Consider the following 19,722-nt stretch of genomic DNA (forward strand, 5'->3'; position numbering starts at 1 on the left):
AGTCTGTCTGAACAGTGTATGGATTAGTATTGAATTATTATTGTCACCTGTATTAAGTTACAGTGAATAGCTTGTCTTGCATTCCGTTCAGATCATTACACAGTGCATTGACATAAAACAAAAACAATGCAGAGTAAAGTGTATAAGCTACAAAGAAAGCACAGTACAGATAACCAATAAGGTACAAGATTATAAGGAGGTAGATTGTGGGGTCAAGAATCCATTTTATCGCACTAGGGAATCATTTAATAGTAATAAAACAGGTTAAAAACTGTCCTTGAGCCTAGTGGTACATGCTTTCAGGCTTTTGTGTCTTCTATCCTCTGGAAAAGGGGAGATTGTCTGGGGTGGATGCAGTCTTTGATTCTGCTGCCTGCTTTCCTGAGGCAGAGAGAAGTGTAGACAGAGTCCATGGAGTGGAGGATAGTTTGCAAGATGCACTGAGCTGTGTCCAAACTCTCTGCAGTTTCTTACAGTCACAGGTAGACCTGGTGCCATACTAAGCTGTGGTGCATTGTAGTAGGATATTTTCCATGATTCATCAATAAAAATGGGTGAAGCTTGATGGGGACATGCCAAATTTGTTTAGCTTCCCAAGGAAACAGAGACATTGATGAGCATTCTTGGCTGTGCCATCATTCTTAATACATATTAAGTCAAGACACTTGTAGTAATATCTCGCCTGTCACTTGTTTTGGCAATAATGAAGGCTTAATGCAAACAGTTTTGACCTTAGGAGCAAAAAGATATTCATGCATATACTCTGTCATCCCAAACCTTGGTAATGGCAAACAAAAGACAGGAGAAAATGTGAACAATATTCTTTTTGAAAGCCTGGCAAGCTCTCGAGGGGTTCGTAGCCTAGAAATCATTACTATCTCCAGAGGCTGAATAACTGGTCATACAGCAACAGAGCCAAGCCTTTTGATGATCAATTTATCCGAGATGGAGGAAGCAGCAGACATTCCTGGGAGCAGGACAAGATGACAGGGCAAATGGACAGCCTGTTGGATAATTGCACTGGGGCCCAGAGTTTGGGGAGGTCAGTGACCAGAACTTACAGGTCTGGAACCACCATCATCAGCGCCTGAGTTGGATTCTGGGAGAAGAAGTGATCTAGGAGATCTGACAGTGCAGTTAGGCTGGGCAGCTGCGTATGTTGTGACTGGCTGAGTAACTGAATTAAGGAGTTTGAGGAGATTTGCATGTCAACAAAAACTCTTACAGATTTCTACAGATGCATGGTGGAGAACATTCTGATCAGTTGCATCACTGCCTGGTACGGAGACTCCAAGGCACAGGCTCCAGAGAGCTGAAGACTCAGTCAGCTCCATCATGGGCACAACCCTCCCCAACATCAAGGACATCTTTAAGACGGCGTGCCTCAAGAAGATGGCATTCATCATATCGACCTTCACTATCAGGGACTCACTTTTCACATTACTACTAGCAGGGAGGAGGTACAGGAGCCTGAAGATCCACACAAAATTTTAGGAACAGCTTCTTCCCCTCAGCCGTCAGGTTTCTGAATGTTCCATGCACCCATGAACTGAACTTTGTTATTCTTTTTCTTACGCTGTTTATTTATTTGTTTGTTTACATTGTAACTTGTAGTAATTTTTTATGTCCTGCATGGTACTGCAGTCACAAAACAGCATATTTCATGACATACAGTATGTCAGTAATAATAATCCAGGCCTGAGGGTGCAATCTCTGCACTGCTGGCCTACTTTGATAATACAAAATGGAGAGTGCTCAGGGAGGCTGCTGCCTATGGAAGCCATTGAGGACATTGGTGACCAGCTACATAGAGAAGTATACAGAGGATGTTATCATCACAAAACACATCCAGGTGAGGGCAAATCAGAAGGCCTGGCTTATTGAAGAGGTCTGTCTGTACCAGACTGAGGAATTGTGATGGGGCCTTTAGATCAGGGCATGCGACAGCTGTCAGGGAAGCAAGAGCTGTGCTTTCCCGCTCCATCAAGAAGGTGAAATGAGAACATCCTCAGAGAATTTACAACCTCTTCTGTGGTACCAGAGACAGGAGGCAAGGAATTCAGAGGATTACAGACTACAAGTCTACCCTGTGCATCAGTGACCAGGATGCTTCACTCCTTGAGAGGCTGGATGTCCTCTATGCCTGGTTTGACGCGCAGAACAAAGTGTTGGCTGAGGAATGGAAGACACTGGCCAGAGTCAACCCACACAAAGCTGCGGGGCCCGATACTATACCAGGTTGCGTTCAGAAAGACTGCGCAGCCCAGTTGATGGAGATGCTGACAGATATATTCAACATCTCTCTGGAACAATCCATTGTCCCCTGGGTTTTCAAGGTGGCAACCATCATTCCAGTGCCAAAGAAGGCGGCAGTAACCTGCCTAAATGACTATTATCTGGTGGCATTAACATCAACCGTTATGAAATGCTTTGAGCGGCTAGTCATGGAGCATATTAAAGCCTTTCTCACAGCTACACTGGACCCTTTCCAGTTTGCTTATTGCTCAAATCGATGCACTGATGATGCAATAGCCTCTGCCCTCCACTCTGTCCTATCCCACCTGGAAAGTGGGGTCTCATATGACAGGCTGCTGTTTATAGACTTCAGTTCGGCCTTCAGCACCATCATACCCCAGAAACTGGTGGGAAAACTCTCCTCGCTTCTATTATCAACACCTTCTTCTGCAAATTGATACTGGCATTCTTAACAGTAAGGCCACAGTCAGTCCAGGTCGGCAGCAATGTCTCTCGTCCCATTATGCTGAGCACTGGCACACCCCAGTGCTGTGTGCTCAGCCTGCTGCTGTTCACACTGCTGATGCATGACTGTGTCGCAGGGTTCAGTTTAAACCGTGTCATCAATTTTGTGGATAACACAACAGTGGTTGGCATTATCATGAAGATGTATATTGTTAAATTGTTAATCTCAGCCTTACAGATGTTGCGTCTCTTTTCCAATGTATTAATTAATGTAACTGTAGAGATGAAACTTACCAGATGCTATCCCTTGTCTGGTTCACAGATCTTCCCCTCATATCACTGAAGTTGTCAATTCTTAAATCTTTCTCCTTATCATGTGCTGAGTTGAAATTCGTGATGAGCCGTGTTGGAATTCCTAAACATCTTAAAACTGGATAAGAGCAACAAGTTAGCAAAAGTTCTGTGCATATTATCTTAGAGTCTATATACTGTACATTAGTGGCTGGAAAAATGATGCTGTACATTTAGAAAAGCACACCTTTTTGGAACTTTCACATCACAAAATGATTCTCTTTTTGTTTTTTATCCCTGAACCACTTCTCGTGCTCTGTCATTTTACAATTTTTTATTCAGAGATACAGCATGAAATAGGCCCTTCTGGTCCAGCAACCCCTGATTTAACACTAATCTAATCACGAGACAACTGACAATGACCAATTAACCTACTAACTGGACTCCTTGGACTGTGGGAAGAAACCAGAGCACCTGGAGAAGAGTCAAACACTCCAGGGGGAGAATATACAAACTCCCTACAGAAGATACTGGGATTGAACCCCAAACTCTGATGCCCTGGTAGTGCCGCGCTAATCGCTACACTACCGTGGCAACCAAAATTGTCATACTTTCACTTAGACCATAGAAACCACAAATGCTTGGCGATTCACAAGATTTCCTTCAGTTATGGGTCAGCTTGAGAGATATTGAAAGATGGAAGTGAAAAAAAGTGATGTTGAGCTTTAATTTTCCTCGAGTTCTACCCCTACTGTAAGATCTGAAAAAAATTATATACATTTCTCCAGGAAATAATGGAGGATAGCAGAAAAATGCAAACACGAGGAATTCTGTAGATGCTGGAAATTCAAGCAACACACATCAAAGTTGCTGGTGAACGCAGCAGGCCAGGCAGCATCTATTAGAAGAGGTACAGTCGACGTTTCGGGCCGAGACCCTTTCGTGAGTCCTGACGAAGGGTCTCGGCCCGAAACGTCAACTGTACTTCTTCCAATAGATGCTGCCTGGCCTGCTGCGTTCGTTAGAAGAAAAGTGCCATTTTTTTAAAACTTCAGATGGAGGATGTTAGAGATTCAGGAGTTATGGAGTTGTATGAATATTGCAGATATTAATGTGAATGAGAACCAGTCTACAATTCTTAATGTTAATTGCAAGCAGTAATCAATTGTAAGTTAAAAGGACAGCTTTGTACGCGAATAGCACTGTCTATAGAGCATAAGCTGTTGGTTCACAGCAGGGGCTGGCTGCTCAACAGATCTGGTTTATAAAGTAAAATGACGGTGAGACATTTTCATCTATATCAACCAAACACAGACAAGGGGGTAAAGTTAATTGTCCTGCATCACACTAGGCAATATGGGCTCAGTTACTCAGCATGATTGTGACCTAGTTCGAGGAAGCTTACAGATCAGAATGATGTTGTTACTTAGTGCATTAAACAAGGCCACAGGCAGATTTGATCTATTGATATTTGGGATATTTGTGTACTCAGACAATCATTAAGTCTGGGATCTCTGTCCCCTGAAGCTTTTAGGCAATCCATGTGAATGACTTTGTCGCAGCAAAAGAATTTAAACATTGAGAGGTTTCTTCCTCTGTGTGTGTATATATATATAATTCAAAGGAAGCATTGTCAGACTTAGATATGTTAAAGTAAGCAATGCCATTTTAACTATTGAAAGTCTATTAAGTCCACTGCATTGTCTTTTATCTTAAGATTATAAAAAGATGTTGTACTTTGAGTTTGGGAGTTGTCAACAAACAATTGAAGAGACCAGGAGTAAAATTTGTCTTAACCCCCGTCCCCCCATAATTTCTCATCTATATATTGTTTTTAATTTTGGTTACCCTTCCTCACTGTTTTTGTTGCTAATGTGGAATCAGATTTGCAATGTTGCCGTGCCAATGCTGCTACATGCTTTTCATACAGGTGTTGATATTTGAAGGTTTACTAGAATTCCTGCACATGTTAGATTGATCTTAGAGTAGGTTAAAAGTTCAGCACATCATTGTGCCAAAAGGAGCTGCACTGTGCTGCAGTGTTCTATGGCTTAATTCTCCAGAATTAATCACAAATGCAAGGTTTGGCCAAATCCTGTCACCTTTGTAAACAGTAACATCCAACAAATAACTGTTCAGAGTAATAAATTGGCTCAATTAGATACACAGTGGAGAGAATCGTGACTGGTTGCATCACGGCCTGGCAAGGAAACACCAATGCCCATGAATGGAAATGCCTAATAACAGTAGTGGATATGTCCCAGTCCATTAGAGGAAAAAGCCTTCCCCCCCCATTGAACACATCTTTAAGGACTGCTGCCACAAGAAATGGTCATCCATCATCAAAGATCCTCAGTATCTATGGACTCACTTACAAATACTCGACAACTCATGCTCTCAATATTATTTATTACTTATTTATTCATTATTATTATTGTTATTTGTTAATGTGTATTTGCATAGTTTGTCTTCTTTGGTTGTTTATCTGTCTTTGTTTTTGTGAAGTTTTTCATTGATTCTATTGCGTTTCTTTGTATCTACTGTGAATGCCCACAAGAAATTTATTCTCAATGTACAATGATAATAAATTCACTTTGACTTTAATTGTGGAAACTAAGAGGTTCAGAAAGACATAATTCATAGAAAAGCACCACTGATTTTGATGCTAATATTGGGACATTATGAATTTATTTGTCAGAACCAAAATGTGATTCATTGGATAGGTTGGAGCAATATGACATAATTGTTCAAGAAATGCCTTGTGGTCTGAGTTTCAAAATCTAAAGAATTATTTCTAATTTTTAATTACAGAGGAATACTGACCCGTTTATTTACATGACAGTTGAATTAAAATTATTTTTGTGCCAAAAATAAAAGATCTCCGAAATAAATAACAAATAGCTAATTCTTCCGGTTAACATGACCAGCTTCTCTCAAGGTTCATCAACTCCAAAACTTGCTCTGTGCCTGCAGCCAACCAGCTGTTACACTTTGTGTATTTGTAAATCAGGTCTCCACTGGTTTTTATCTCCCTTTATCCTTGTTACGAGACCATGTCATGTGTATACTTCCACAGTTGTAGAAAGCAGAACCTTTCATTGAGGAAATGAAAGATCCTGCCTTCAATCCTACTGTCACAAAAAAAACTAGAAAAAAATTGAGACCATTTGACAAACCCATTGGCTTCACAGTCGTTCTGTGATTCAGAAGTACAGCAGCAACAGCAAAAGTTGAAAAGACTACAGTTTTTAAACACAAAGCTACTCCACAGCAGACAGAATGAGTTGAGTTTTGATTATACTCGGAAAGCAGTAAGAAGGAATAACCTTCCTATCTACAATAACCTCCAAGACTGAAAGTAAATTTTAAACAATAGTTAAATTAGCTTCTTTTAAATGCACACTGTACAAATGCATTTCAATAGTTGCTTAAAAAAAGAAATAATAAAATCCTGATTAGAACAAAGAATCATTCAAAGTTTTTCACAGGCATGTGCTCCGACCTATACTGAGCTTCTTCGTACTTTGGTAGTCAGAAATTCCACCCTAGTTTGCTTTACATTCCACACCACACACTCTCATGGTCCCCTGTCACCATACCAGCCGGGATATCCTGGTGGCCAGCTACTTTAATTCCTCTTCCCATTTCTGCACTGACATGTCTGTCGATGCTCTCCTTCACTGCCACATTGAGGTCAGTTATAGATTAGGAGAGCAGAATGTAGTATTCCACCTTGCTAGTTTCCAACTTGATTGCATGAACGTCAATTTCTTTAACTTCTGGTAACCTCTGCCCTCTGACCCTTTGTTTTCCCTTATTTCACCTATTTCACCACCCCTTCTCTTTCCCCCCTTCCTTCTCCATCTGCCCATCAACCACACATTTCTCCCTCCAGTTCCCCTCCGCATCTCCCTCCCTTTATTCCACAATCCACCAGCCTCTCCTATCAGATTCTATCTTCTTCAGATTTTTGCTGCTTCTACCTATCACTTCCCTCCTTCTCACATCATTCACACTTGCCCCGCTCCCACCCACCTCTTCCTTGTCTCTGCTCTGCTAGTACCTTCCCTGTAATACAGTGGTCCCCAACCACCGGGCCGCGAACCGATACCGGGCCGCAAAGCATGTGCTACCGGGCCGCGAGGAAACAATATGATTTGGCAATATGAAATGATAGGAGTCAGCTGCACCTTTCCTCATTCCCTGTCACACCCACTGTTGAACTTGAACACACGTGAGATCATTACGCACGCGAGGTTATCAGTGACCCAAGACGCAAATGACCCAAGACATGCAAAGGAATGGGTCCATGACCCATTTGTGAATGTCCCTGGTGAATCATCCATGTCAGCGCAGGAAAAAGATCAGCTCCTCGAGCTTGCAAATGACAGCCGGCTGAAAAGTATGTTTGACATAACATCTCTGCCGGCATTCTGGATCAAAGTCCTGAGATAACCTCGAAAGCACTGAAAACATTGCTTCCATTTCCAACATCATATCGCTGCGAAGCAGAGTTTTCTGCAATGAATGCAATGAAAACTAAATTGCGGAATAGACTAGAGATAAGGAACCCTCTTCAAGTATCGCTGTCTCCCATCACCCCTCGATAGGACCGTCTTGTTGCAGGAAAACAAGCTCTGGGCTCCCACTGATTCAGCGATGTTCATATGAGGAAAATATGCGCTGTGTTTTTAATATCCAAACGTTACTTAGAATGTTATGATGCTATTGACTTATAAGTGACTTATAATAATTGACTTATCACTATATTCATGCAAGGAAAATATGCGCTGTGTGTTTAATATTAAATTCGTTAGATAAACCCTTTCAGAAACAAAATTGAGTGTATTAGCCACTTACAAGTGACTTATAGTTGACTTATCACCTATATTCTGGTCGTGATTAACACCCCCCCACACCCCCATTGGCCGGTCCGCAAGAATATTGTCAATACTAAACTGGTCCGCAGTGCAAAAAAGGTTGGGGACCCCTGCTGTAATACAGGAGTTCTTATCTTGTTTAGTCACCTCATGTGTGACACTTTGTCGAAGACCTACTGAAAATCTAAGTAAGCATCCACTGTCCTTTCTTTGTCTAACCTGTCCGTAATTTACTCAAAGAATTCCAACAGATTTGTCAGACAAGATTTCCCCTTAAGAGAACCTTGCTGGTATTGGCCTACCTTATTATGCACCTCCTAGTACACTGAAACTTCACATTAACATCTTGCCCCAGATGATGCCATTTCTTTGGCAGTTGAACGGGGCACGACGGCGCAAGCGCATGTAAGTCGGACCATGAGGCGGCGGGAGTGTGCTTAAAAGAGAGCAGATTAATGGAGCGGGCGACAGAGTAGAGGGAGACAGAGTAGGAAAGCTTTGGCTCGAGCGGCTTCAGCGAGCAGAGGCTGAGGAAGAACTTCACTCCAAGTGGGGTAAGGCTGGGTAAGTTCCTTCAATAAATCTAATTACCTTAAGAGTAAGTAATGGAGGCAGCAGTTAGGGCAGTTGAGTGCTCCGTTTGCAGAAAGTGGGAAGTCAAGGCGAGCACCATCGTCCCTGATGACAACACCTGTGAAAGGTGCATCCAGCTGCAGCCCCTGACAAACCGAGTTAGGGAACTGGATCTGGAACTGGAGGAACTTTGGATCATTCGGGAGGCAGAGGCAGAAATAGAGAGGAGTTACAGGGAGATAGTCACCCCTAAGAGTCAGGAGACAGGTAGCTGGGTGACTGTCAGGAGAGGGAAGGAGAATAGACAGAATGAGCAGAGCATCCCATGGCCATTCCCAACAATAATAAGTACATCGTTTTGGATTCTGTTGATGGAGACACCTACCAAGGACAGGTTGCAGTGGTTGCGTCTCTGGCACCAAGATGGGACCCTCAACTCAGAAGGGAAGGAGGGAAAAGAGGAGAGCAGTAGAGAGCAGTAGTGACAGGGGATTCAATAGTTAGGTGGACAGATAAGAGTTTCTGTGGAAGAGATTGAGAATCCCGGATAGTCTGTTGCCTCCCTGGTGCCAATGTCCGCGATATCTCGGATCGAGTTCTCAGTATTCTCAAGACGTAGGGTGAGCAGCCGGATGTCGTGGTCCATGTAGGGACCAATAACGTGGGTGGGAAGAGTGAGGAGGTCCTGAAAGATGAGTTTAGGGCAGTTAGGCACCAAGTTAAAGGACAGGACCTCCAGGATAGCAATCTCAGGATTGTTACCAGTGCCACTTGCAGTCGGGTTTTAGAAATAGTATGATAGCACAGATCAACACATGGTTGAAGACATGGTGCAGGAGGGAGGGCTTCAGATTTATAGATAATTGGGCAGTTTTCCTGGGAAGGTGGGACCTGTTCTGGAGGGATAGTTTACATCTGAACTGGAGGGGGATAAATATTCTTGCAGGTAGGTTTGCTAGAGAGGCTCCGGTGGATTTAAACTAGATACAAGGGGGGAGGCGGACCAAAGTGTAGGAACAGATGTAGGGAAGAAGAAAAAGGAAATAGTAAATTTGTTTGTACCGTTAGTGATAAACAGAGAGTAAGAGGTGGAAAATTTCTTAAATGCATTTATTTTAATGCTAGGAGCATTATAAGAATGGTGGATGAGCTTAAAGCATGGATTGATACCTGGAAGAATGATGTGGTAGCTATTAGTGAAACATGGTTACAGGAGGGGTGTGATTGGCAACTAAATATTCCTGGATTTAATTGCTTCAGGTGTGATAAAATCGGAGGGACAAGAGTGGGAGGTGTTGCCTTGCTTGTCAGAGAAAATATTACGGCGGTGCTCTGGCAGGATAGATTGGAGGGCTTGTCTAGGGAGGCTATTTGGGTGGAATTGAGGAATGCAAAAGGTGTAGTAACACTTATGGGGGTGTATTATAGACCACCAAATGGGGATCGAGAATTGGAGGAGCAAATTTGTAAGGAGATAGCAGATATTTGTAGTAAGCACGATGTTGTGATCGTGGGAGATTTTAATTTTCCACACATAGACTGGGAAGCCAATACTGTAAAAGGGCTGGATGGTTTGGAGTTTGTAAAATGTGTGCAGGATAGTTTTTTGCAGCAATACATAGAGGTACCAACTAGAGAAGGGGGAGTGTTGGAGATAGGGCAGGTGATGGAGGTTTGCGTTGGGGAGCACTTCAGGTCCGGTGATCACAATGCCATTAGTTTCAATATAATTATGGAGAAAGATAGGTCTGGACCCAGGATTGAGATTTTTGATTGGAGAAAGGCTAACTTTGAGGAGATGCGAAAGGATTTAGAAGGAGTGGATTGGGACAATTTGTTTTATGGGAAGAATGTAATTGAGAAATGGGGGTCATTTAAAGGTAAAATTTTGAGAGTACAGAATCTTTATGTTCCTGTTAGGTTGAAAGGAAAGGTTAAAAGTTTGAGAGAGCCATGGTTTTCAAGGGATATTGGAAAAATGGTTTGACAAAGGAGAGATATCTACAATAAATATAGGCAGCATGGAGTAAATGAGGTGCTTGAGGAATATAAAGAGTGTAAAAAGAATCTTAAGAAACAAATTAGAAAAGCTAAAAGATATGAGTTCGCTTTGGCAAGTAAGGTGAAAATAAATCCCAAGGGTTTCTACAGTTATATTAATAGCAAAAGGATAGTGAGGGGTAAAATTGGTCCCTTAGAGAATCAGAGTGGACAGCTATGTGTGGAGCCAAAAGAGATGGGGGAGATTCTGAACAATTTCTTTTCTTCGGTATTCACTAAGGAGAATGATATTGAATTGTGTAAGATAAGGGAAACAGGTAGAGAAGTTATGGAAACTATGATGATTAAAGAAGCTTTAAAGGAATATAAAAGTGGATAAGTCTCCGGGTCCTGACAGGATATCCCCTAGGACCTTGAGGGAAGTTAGTGTGGAAATAGCAGGGGCGCTGACAGAAATATTTCAAATGTCATTAGAAACCGGGATGGTGCCGTAAGATTGGCATATTACTCATGTTGTTCCATTGTTTAAAAAGGGTTCTAAGATTAAACCTGGCAATTATCGGCCTGTGAGTTTGTCATCAGTGGTGGGTAAATTGATGGAAAGTATTTCTTAAAGATGGTATATATAATTATCTGGATAGACAGGGTCTGATTAGGAACAGTCAACATGGATTTGTGCGTGGAAGGTCATGTTTGACAAACCTTACTGAATTTTTTGAAGAGGTTACTAGGAGGTTGGAGGAACAACACCTTATATTCCGTCTGGGTAGCCTCCGACCTGATGGCATGAACATTGACTTCTCAAACTTCCGCAAATGCCCCACCTTCCCCTCGTACCCCATCTGTTATTTATTTATTTATTTATTTATATACACACATTCTTTCTCTCTCTCTCTCCTTTTTCTCCCTCTGTCCCTCTCACTATACCCCTTGCCCATCCTCTGGGTTGCCCCTCCCCCTTTCTTTCTCCCTGGGCCTCCTGTCCCATGATCCTCTCATATCCCTTTTGCCAATCAACTTTCCAGCTCTTGGCTCCATCCCTCCCCCTCCTGTCTTCTTCTATCATTTCGGATCTCTCCCTCCCCCTCCCACTTTCAAATCTCTTACTAGCTCTTCTTTCAGTTAGTCCTGACGAAGGGTCTCAGCCCGAAACATCTACTGCACCTCTTTCTAGAGATGCTGCCTGGCCTGCTGCGTTCACCAGCAACTTTTATGTGTGTTGCTTGAAATTCCAGCATCTGCAGATTTCCTCGTGATTGCGTGGATAACTGTTTGTCAGATTGGAGGCCGGTGACTAGTGGTGTGCCTCAGAGATCTGTACTGGGTCCAATGGTATTTGTCATATACATTAATGATCTGGATGATGGGGTGGTAAATTGGATGAGTAAGTATGCAGATGATAGTAAGATAGGTGGAGTTGTGGATAATGAAGTAGGTTTTCAAAACTTGCAGAGAGATTTAGGCCAGTTAAAAGAGTGGGCTAAAAGATGGCAGATGGAGTTTAATGCTGATAAATGTGAGGTACTACATTTTGGTAGGACTAATCAAAATAGGACATACATGGTAAATGGTCGGGCATTGAAGGATGCAGTAGAACAGAGGGATCTAGGAATAATGGTGCATAGTTCCCTGAAGTTGGAATCTCATGTGGATAGGGTGGTGAAGAAAGCTTTTGGTATGCTGGCCTTTATAAATTGAATCATTGAGTATAGGAGTTGGGATGTAATATTGAAATTGTACAAGGCATTGGTGGGGCCAAATTTGGAGTATTGTGTACAGTTTTGGTCACTGAATTATAGGAAAGATGTCAACAAAATAGAGAGAGTACAGAGAAGATTTACTAGAATGTTACCTGGGTTTCATCACCTAAGTTACAGAGAAAGGTTGAACAAGTTGGGTCTTTATTCTTTGGAGTGTAGAAGATTGAAAGGGGACTTGATAGAGGTATTTAAAATTATGAGGGGGATAGATAGAGTTGACATGGATATGCTTTTTCCATTGAGAGTGGGGGAGATTCAAACAAGAGGACATGAGTTGAGAGTTAAAGGGCAAAAGTTTAGGGGTAACATGAGGGGGAACGTCTTTACTCAGAGAGTGGTGGCTTCCAGCAGAACGAGCTTCCAGCAGAAGTGGTTGAGGCAGGTTCGATGTTGTCATTTAAAGTTAAATTGGACAGCTATATGGACAGGAAAGGAATGGATGGTTATGGGCTGAGTGCAGGTCGGTGGGACTAGGTGAGAGTAAGACTTCGGCATGGACTAGAAGGGGCAAGATGGCCTGTTTCCATGCTGTAATTGTTATATAGTTATATGATGCATGACCCACTGAGTTTATCAGGCAGATTGTGTGTTTCTCGAGATTCCAACACTGTCGTCTCTTGTGTCTTGAGGTCTAATACATGATTTTTAAAAAAATTTTTATTCGCCATTGTACATGCTCCATGACTAGGCAAGGGTTAAATCGGGGGTTGCTGGACAACATGGCTCGAAGACACGGGAGGGCCTACTCCACACTGTATCTGAACAAACAAACAAATAAATAAGGGCAGTAGTGTGGTTTACTTTTTTCCATTTGTGACTTGTGTATATTTAACAGTTACTTTAAGATTGACATGCCACAGCCAATTTAAGAAGCTGTAATTGGTTGTCCACTACAACAGCTCCGGAATTGTGGAAGTTCTGGAAAGACAAGGGTTAAGAAATGTCTTTTATGCAAGTCTTTGAAGAGCATCACTTCCCTTTGCATAGCGGGAGACTGGAGCCAATCGGCTTGCAGAGACAAGATAAGGATGTAAGGCCCTCACACTAACTAAAGGACAATTACTTTACTAACTTCAAAGTATTGTTGATTGACTTTTAACACTTTTAACACAGCGATTGATCTTGCAAATAAGGAATTTGAACATATGCAAGGTTGCCAATTAGTCAACATCTGTAAATATCTCTGTATAAAAATGGCATTTCTCTGTTCAGACTTCAGAAAGGTGTGGTGACAGGGCCAGGATGTTCTCCTTCTGCACACGTAAATAAAGTGTGTTTTAGGAATGAGTGTGCGTTTTCAAAGTCCAGTCAATCAGTGATGACAGTATGAGGCTTCAGTTTAGCCCAGAATCAAATGCTGCAATAAATAGTTGATTTTCCTTGATGTTATTCATCTAATGTTATGCCCATTCCAGGGTATAGTTGTTCCCAGATCACTCTGTTCTTCCACACTCCTCAGTGTTCTAACACAATCCTACAATCCTCAATGTAAATCTTAGCCTGGTTTGTCCTCCCAAAGTGCAATACCTCACACCTGTCCGCATTAAATTCCACCTGTCATTGTGTCACTAAAGTTCCAGCTTTTCACATGGAATTGTAGATGCAAGGTTCAAATGGAATTATAAAACTGTGTGAGAATCCAGCAGAGATAATGTGTGTCTTATTGGTATGGAATCACATCAGTTCAGCAGTTCCATGGTAATCAATGACGTTAATTCTTATCTCTTACAGTATTTGTAGTCAAACCCCATGGTGCAGAGGAATACATACCCGTACAGGACACAGCAGCAAACACCCAACATTGGCCATAGCGGACAGGATTACAATCTGAGTCATACCATCGGTGGAGGATCGAAACACTTCCATTCCATGATGCAGGAGCTACTCCATTTGAATAGTTACCATCCCACTTACCCGTCAGTATTCCCTTATCATCATTGGAATTCACCTGGAAAGAACAGAGGAACTTTACATCCTTGCATAGATAATAAACATTGATGAAGGATTTGAAATATATCTTTGAAGATTAAGTTCTATACATGGGATATCTGGTGGGCAGTCCACTTGGCCTGTGAGGTGCTCTGTTGGTGAATTCCACTCTGGGCAATTGCATCACTAAATATATGGACAAATCCCTCCTTGCCTGGTTCAGGAAATGTTCCTTTGAAAAGTCAACAGGAAATAATGGCCATGGTGGTGAGGATAATTGACAGGCATCTTGGCCTGACCACTTTCGAGCCAGTGGTTTGAATGCGAATCCTCGACTTGATTTGTGAAATTATTATCTTTTTTCAAATAAACTTAGAGTGCCAAAGCATTTGTCAGGGTAGTAGGGTCTTGCCCTGGATATGTAAGCAATAAACAGTGTGTAGACAATGAGAGAAGAACAGGAATGGGCATCATTTTCTTTTGACAGACAAGCTTATTGCCTCAAGTAGCTAAGTTCAGCACTCTTGCCCGCTTCACTTCATGATACAAACGAGATGCGCATGCCTCATGCTCAGTGGTAAGTGGGAGAGAAATGTTGAAGCCCAGGACTCAGTAGGGAGCTTGAAACCTTTGTCATCAATGAGGAAACACTGGGAAATTAATCTCACAGAAGCTGTGGTTTGCTAACTTGCTTGAAAAGCTCCTCTCCACACACACACACACACACACACACACACACACACAGTTGCAACAATGCCCAGCCAGCTACAATGGTGTTATTTCTTGTACATCCTTAACTACCTTCTACCTTCCACTGTAAAAATGGACCAGTCTCAGTAGCAACATTCAGGACCCAGGAAAACATTTGAACAATCTCTAAACATGCTTCCATTCTTTGCTGTGCCACAATTCTTCTTTTTTCAAATTTCTGATGTGGTGAAATAGGGAAAGAGAGAAGCGGGGAATTCTGGTGCTGTCATATACTCAAGTACTGAATACGTAAATATACAACCATGTTTCATCTTATTTACCACTTTACTCCTTCCGGTTTGGTCGCCGGCTGCTCGACCATGATTTTCGGTCAGGCGCTGGTTGCTCAGAGAGATTTGGCGGAGGGTGGGCACCCGGCGCTCGGCCGGGGGCTGTGGTCGAGTGGTCGACGACTTGGCCAGCTGCCCCACCGGACTTAGTCTGGTCAGGAGGGTGTGACAAGACCTGACAAATTGTGGATGAGCTCCTTGTGAGCCAATGGCCATCTTCCGTGGAAGAGATTAAAGCCTCACCACGTATCTATGAATCGTAAACTATGCACTTAGTTAGAAGAGACATGATGAACTTGGGCACTGCACCGTGTGCCTGGACCTGCCCAAGGCCTCCGCCTAAGAAAGGGCCAAGCTCGAAGAAGCGGCTGCAGCTGGAGGCCGACACGGTCTCGGGCTCGAGTTTGGCTGGGGCGGTGGTGGGCGGTGCCAAGGCGGCCAGCGAGAACAAACTGGAGGAGAGGCTGTACTCGGTGCTGTCGCAAGATCGAAGAAGATGGAGGTGCATAGCTGCCAACCCTGCATTCGGGACAGCACCCACTGACTGACTGACTGACTCCTTCCTGCACATTCTGGGTGAGGTTTCTGAGGAAGCAGGTGCATGGGTTATTTTGGTTTAATATATTTTTAAATATTTGCATTTATCATGAACCACATTCGTTCTCTTTTCTAACTAAAAAAAGGTTATGAATGCAACAAAGTGAGTCTCAACATGAACAGGACTAAAGAGATGATTGTGGACTTGAAGATCACTCCCTATTGCATATCAATGGCTCCCCTCAGGAGAAAATCAGCAGCACCACGTTTCTTGGAATGCACATCACGGATGATCTCACCTATATCCTCAATGCCACCTCTTTAGTTAAGAAAGCACAGCAGTGCTTTCACTTCCTGAGATGGCTGAGGTGAGCAAGGCTCCCCACCACCATTCTGACCACATTCTACCAGAATGTCATCAAGAGTATGCTGACCAGCTCTGTCACTGCAAGGCATCCGACTGCAGGGCCCTGTAACATATTGTGGGGACCACTGAGTGAATCATCAGGGTCTCTCTCCCCCACCCTCCATCCAGGATATATATAAAGTGCTGTGTATGCAGACCCCCTCTCATCTACCCTACAATCTCTTTGCCCTTCTACTGTCAGTCAAAAGTACAGCAGTAGAAAAACAAGGACTGTTAGGCTGGGCAACCGCTTCTTCCCTGCCTCCGGTAGTTTTATGAAGGCAACGAGAAGTAAATTGAGAGTCCATGATGTGCTTAGTTGCATCCATAAGTCTGCAGTTTCTTGAGGCTAAGGATGGAGCAGCTGCCACAGATATCCAGAAAGTATAAAAAACAGCCTTAAAACAATCAAGTGTTGCTGCTTATGTTGGTAATGGAGCCCAACAAAATCATAGGAGATTCCCACCTACTGAGTGTGGGGAGGAATAAATTAACTCCCTCCAACTCTCAGCTCCATGCACTGATGTCTTTCTAGCTAACCAATTGCTTAGTTGGTTTCCATAACCAATCTCGTCAACTGTTACTCTCTCTCTCCCCCATTTTATCCTGAAATCTGACTAGCTTGGGAATAATAGACCCACTGTGAGTCTTTTCGCTGTACTTTGGTACACATGACAACTGGTAATAATCTTTTCTTAATAGTCCTTCTCGTAAATTTAATTATTGCAGTGGCAGCTTAAACATATGACCAGAGTCATACAACGATGTTCAAAGTTCTTCCAAAGTTCAAAGTTCAAATTAACTTGAAAGTCTATCTTCTTGTACTGGGGAGCCACTCAACTTAAAATAGTGCGATAGAAGCTGCCCTTGAACTTCTGGTTCATGCTGGTGTATCTTCTACCCAATGGGCGAGGGGACAAGAGAGAATGTCCATGGTCAGCGGGGCCTTTGATTACGCTGACTGTTTTACCAAGAAGATGGACTTTAAGTAATGAATTCCCAAGTTCATTTGAGGACATCTGTGGCAAACTCTTGGTCTCTTGCCTTTGGAGTTTAAGTTACCAACAGAAAAGGTAGAGGTGAGTTACTGGTGCTTACCATCGCAGACACGATCCTACTGACGTAAGTGGGATCACCTCGTTTGGAGCAGTCTTCCTTTGGATTTTCCAGGCAGTTTTTGCTGTTGTCCAAGACTTTCAGGCAACTATCCAAAATACGATCTTCAAACTGAAAGTAAAATTCAATAACTTTACATGATGAAGTCTGGCTGATGAGTCTGACCTATCTTCCAATAAAAGTATGGTTCATATTCTTGACTGAGACTCCACACCAATGTTGGGGAGTGAATTCCATACAGAATGGCCTCAATCGTTGCTCATATGCCATATCCTTATCCACTTATTTGCAAAAATATATCCCATTGAGGCTCTTCTGCATTCTGCTCAGTGCCATGTTGTTGCTCAGCTTTGCGCCAACAGCACGCTGAAATATATTTTGGTTGATCCTCTCAACCAAAACATAGATAGAGATTTTGAACAGTTGGGCCCCAGGCCTGATTCCAACAGACCTTACTCTTCACACCTGGGGACTCAGTGATCCCACAGGTCCCCTTCACTGATTCCCAGCAGACCACACTGGCTTCCTGAACTGATTCCCAACAGATCCTACTGGGACCCTGGCATTCAACTCAGTAAAACCCACTGGCCCTCTACACTGATTATCAGCAGACCCTACTGGTCACAGCTGGGGATCGCAGTGCTGATCCCAGCAGACCCCACTAGCTCCTGCACTCATTTCCAGCATACTTTACTGGTCAGAGCTGGAGAGTCCCACACTGATCTCAGCAGACCCCTGGTCACTGATGTCCATTGTGCTATTCCCATGTATTCTTATTCCTGATATTCTGGGTGGTATCTAATCCTCATTCCACAGTCTGTCATGCCTTCTACCATGCACTTTGCTTGTTTAATGTGTCTTTGGATGATATTTTACAGAAGGTCATCTGAAACTTTGAATAGACAACTCCTGATAGTTTACTTTCATCTGCTAATTATTCCCTTAAAGAACTTTACACAGATTTGTGTGTGTTCAGAAAACTTTTATAAATGTACATTGTTTCTCCACATTTCTTGAATTATTTTCAAAGTCCTTGAAAAATAGATTCCAGTCCTTTCTCTCTTATTGTTGTCAGGCTATTGTACACCTACCCTTTTACATAGAACATAGAAATCTGCAGCACATTACAGGCCATTCAGCCCACAATGTTGTGCCGACCATGTAACCTACTCTAGAAACTGCTAGAATTTCCCAATGCATAGCTCTCTAATTTTCTAAGCTCCATGTACCTATCTAAAAGTTTCATAAAATATCCGATTGTATCAGCCTCTACCACCATCACTGGCAGTGCATTCCATGCACCCACTAATCTCTGTGTGAAAAACTTACCCCTGACATTCCCCTTGTATCTACTTCCATGCTCCTTAAAACTGTTCCCTCTCATATTAGCCAGTTCAGCTCTGGGAAAAATTCTCTGGCTATCCACACAATCAATATCACTCATCATCTTATACACCTCAATCAGGTCACCTCTCATCCTCTGTTGTTCCAAGGAGAAAAGGCCAAGTTCACTCAACCTATTCTCATAAGGTGTGCTCTCCAATCCAGGCAGCATCCTTGTAAATTTCCCCTGCGCTCTGTCTATAATATCCACATCATTCCTGTAGTGAGGTGACCAGAACTGAACACAGTACTCCAAGTCTGGTCTAACTAAGGTCTTATATAACTTTAACATTACCTCACGGCTCTCAAACTCAATCCCACGGTTGATGAAGGCCATCACAGAATACACCTTCTTAACAACACTGTCAACCTGTGCATCAGCTTTGAGTGTTCTATGGACATGGACCCCAAGATCTCACTGATCCTCCACACTGCCAAGAATCTGACCATTAATATTATATTCTGTCTTCAAATTTGACCTAGCGAAATGAACCACTTCACACTTATCTGGGTTGAACTCCATCCGCCACTTCTCAGACCAGTTCTGCATCCTATCGATGTCCCGCTGTAACCTCTGACAACCCTCTAGACTATCCACAACATCCCCAACTGTTGTGTTATCAGCAAACTTACTAACCCACTCTTCTACTTCCTCATCCAGGACATTTATAAAAATCACGAAGAGGAGGGGTCCCAGAATAGTTCCCACTAGTCACTGACCTCCATGCAGAATACAAACCAAATATAATCACCCTTTGCCTTCTGTGGGCAAGACAATTCTGGATCCACAAAGCAAGGTCTCCTTGGATCCCATGTCTTCTTACTTTCTGAATGACCCTTGCATGGGGAACCTTATCAAATGCCTTATTGAAATGAGGCTGGGACAGGCTGGGTGAGTGGGCAGATGCAGTTTAATGTGGGTAAGTGTGAGGTTATCCACTTTGGTGGTAAGAACAGGAAGGCAGATTATTATCTAAATGGAGTCAAGTTAGGAAAAGGGGAAACACAACGAGATCTAGGTGTTCTTGTATATCAGTCACTGAAAGCAAGCATGCAAGTACAGCAGGCTGTAAAGAAATCTAATGGCATGCTGGCCTTCATAACAA

At 42.8% G+C, this 19,722-nt stretch overlaps 1 protein-coding gene across 1 annotated transcript in view; it reads right to left on the reverse strand.

The window, feature by feature from the left end:
• The window catches only part of LOC140185836 (protein-glutamine gamma-glutamyltransferase 2-like), a 54,950-nt gene that overhangs the window by 12,198 nt on the left and 23,030 nt on the right, over positions 1–19,722 (reverse strand). Inside the window, exons 5-7 of the mRNA XM_072239607.1 lie at positions 17,216–17,344; positions 13,976–14,153; positions 2,995–3,130 (exon numbers count right to left, since the gene is read on the reverse strand). Of these exons, the coding sequence (XP_072095708.1) occupies positions 2,995–3,130; positions 13,976–14,153; positions 17,216–17,344 (443 nt within the window). The remainder of the gene's footprint in view (positions 1–2,994; positions 3,131–13,975; positions 14,154–17,215; positions 17,345–19,722) is intronic.

The sequence above is a fragment of the Mobula birostris genome, chromosome 2 (assembly GCF_030028105.1).
Source record: "Mobula birostris isolate sMobBir1 chromosome 2, sMobBir1.hap1, whole genome shotgun sequence".
NCBI classification, from domain to species: domain Eukaryota; kingdom Metazoa; phylum Chordata; class Chondrichthyes; order Myliobatiformes; family Myliobatidae; genus Mobula; species Mobula birostris.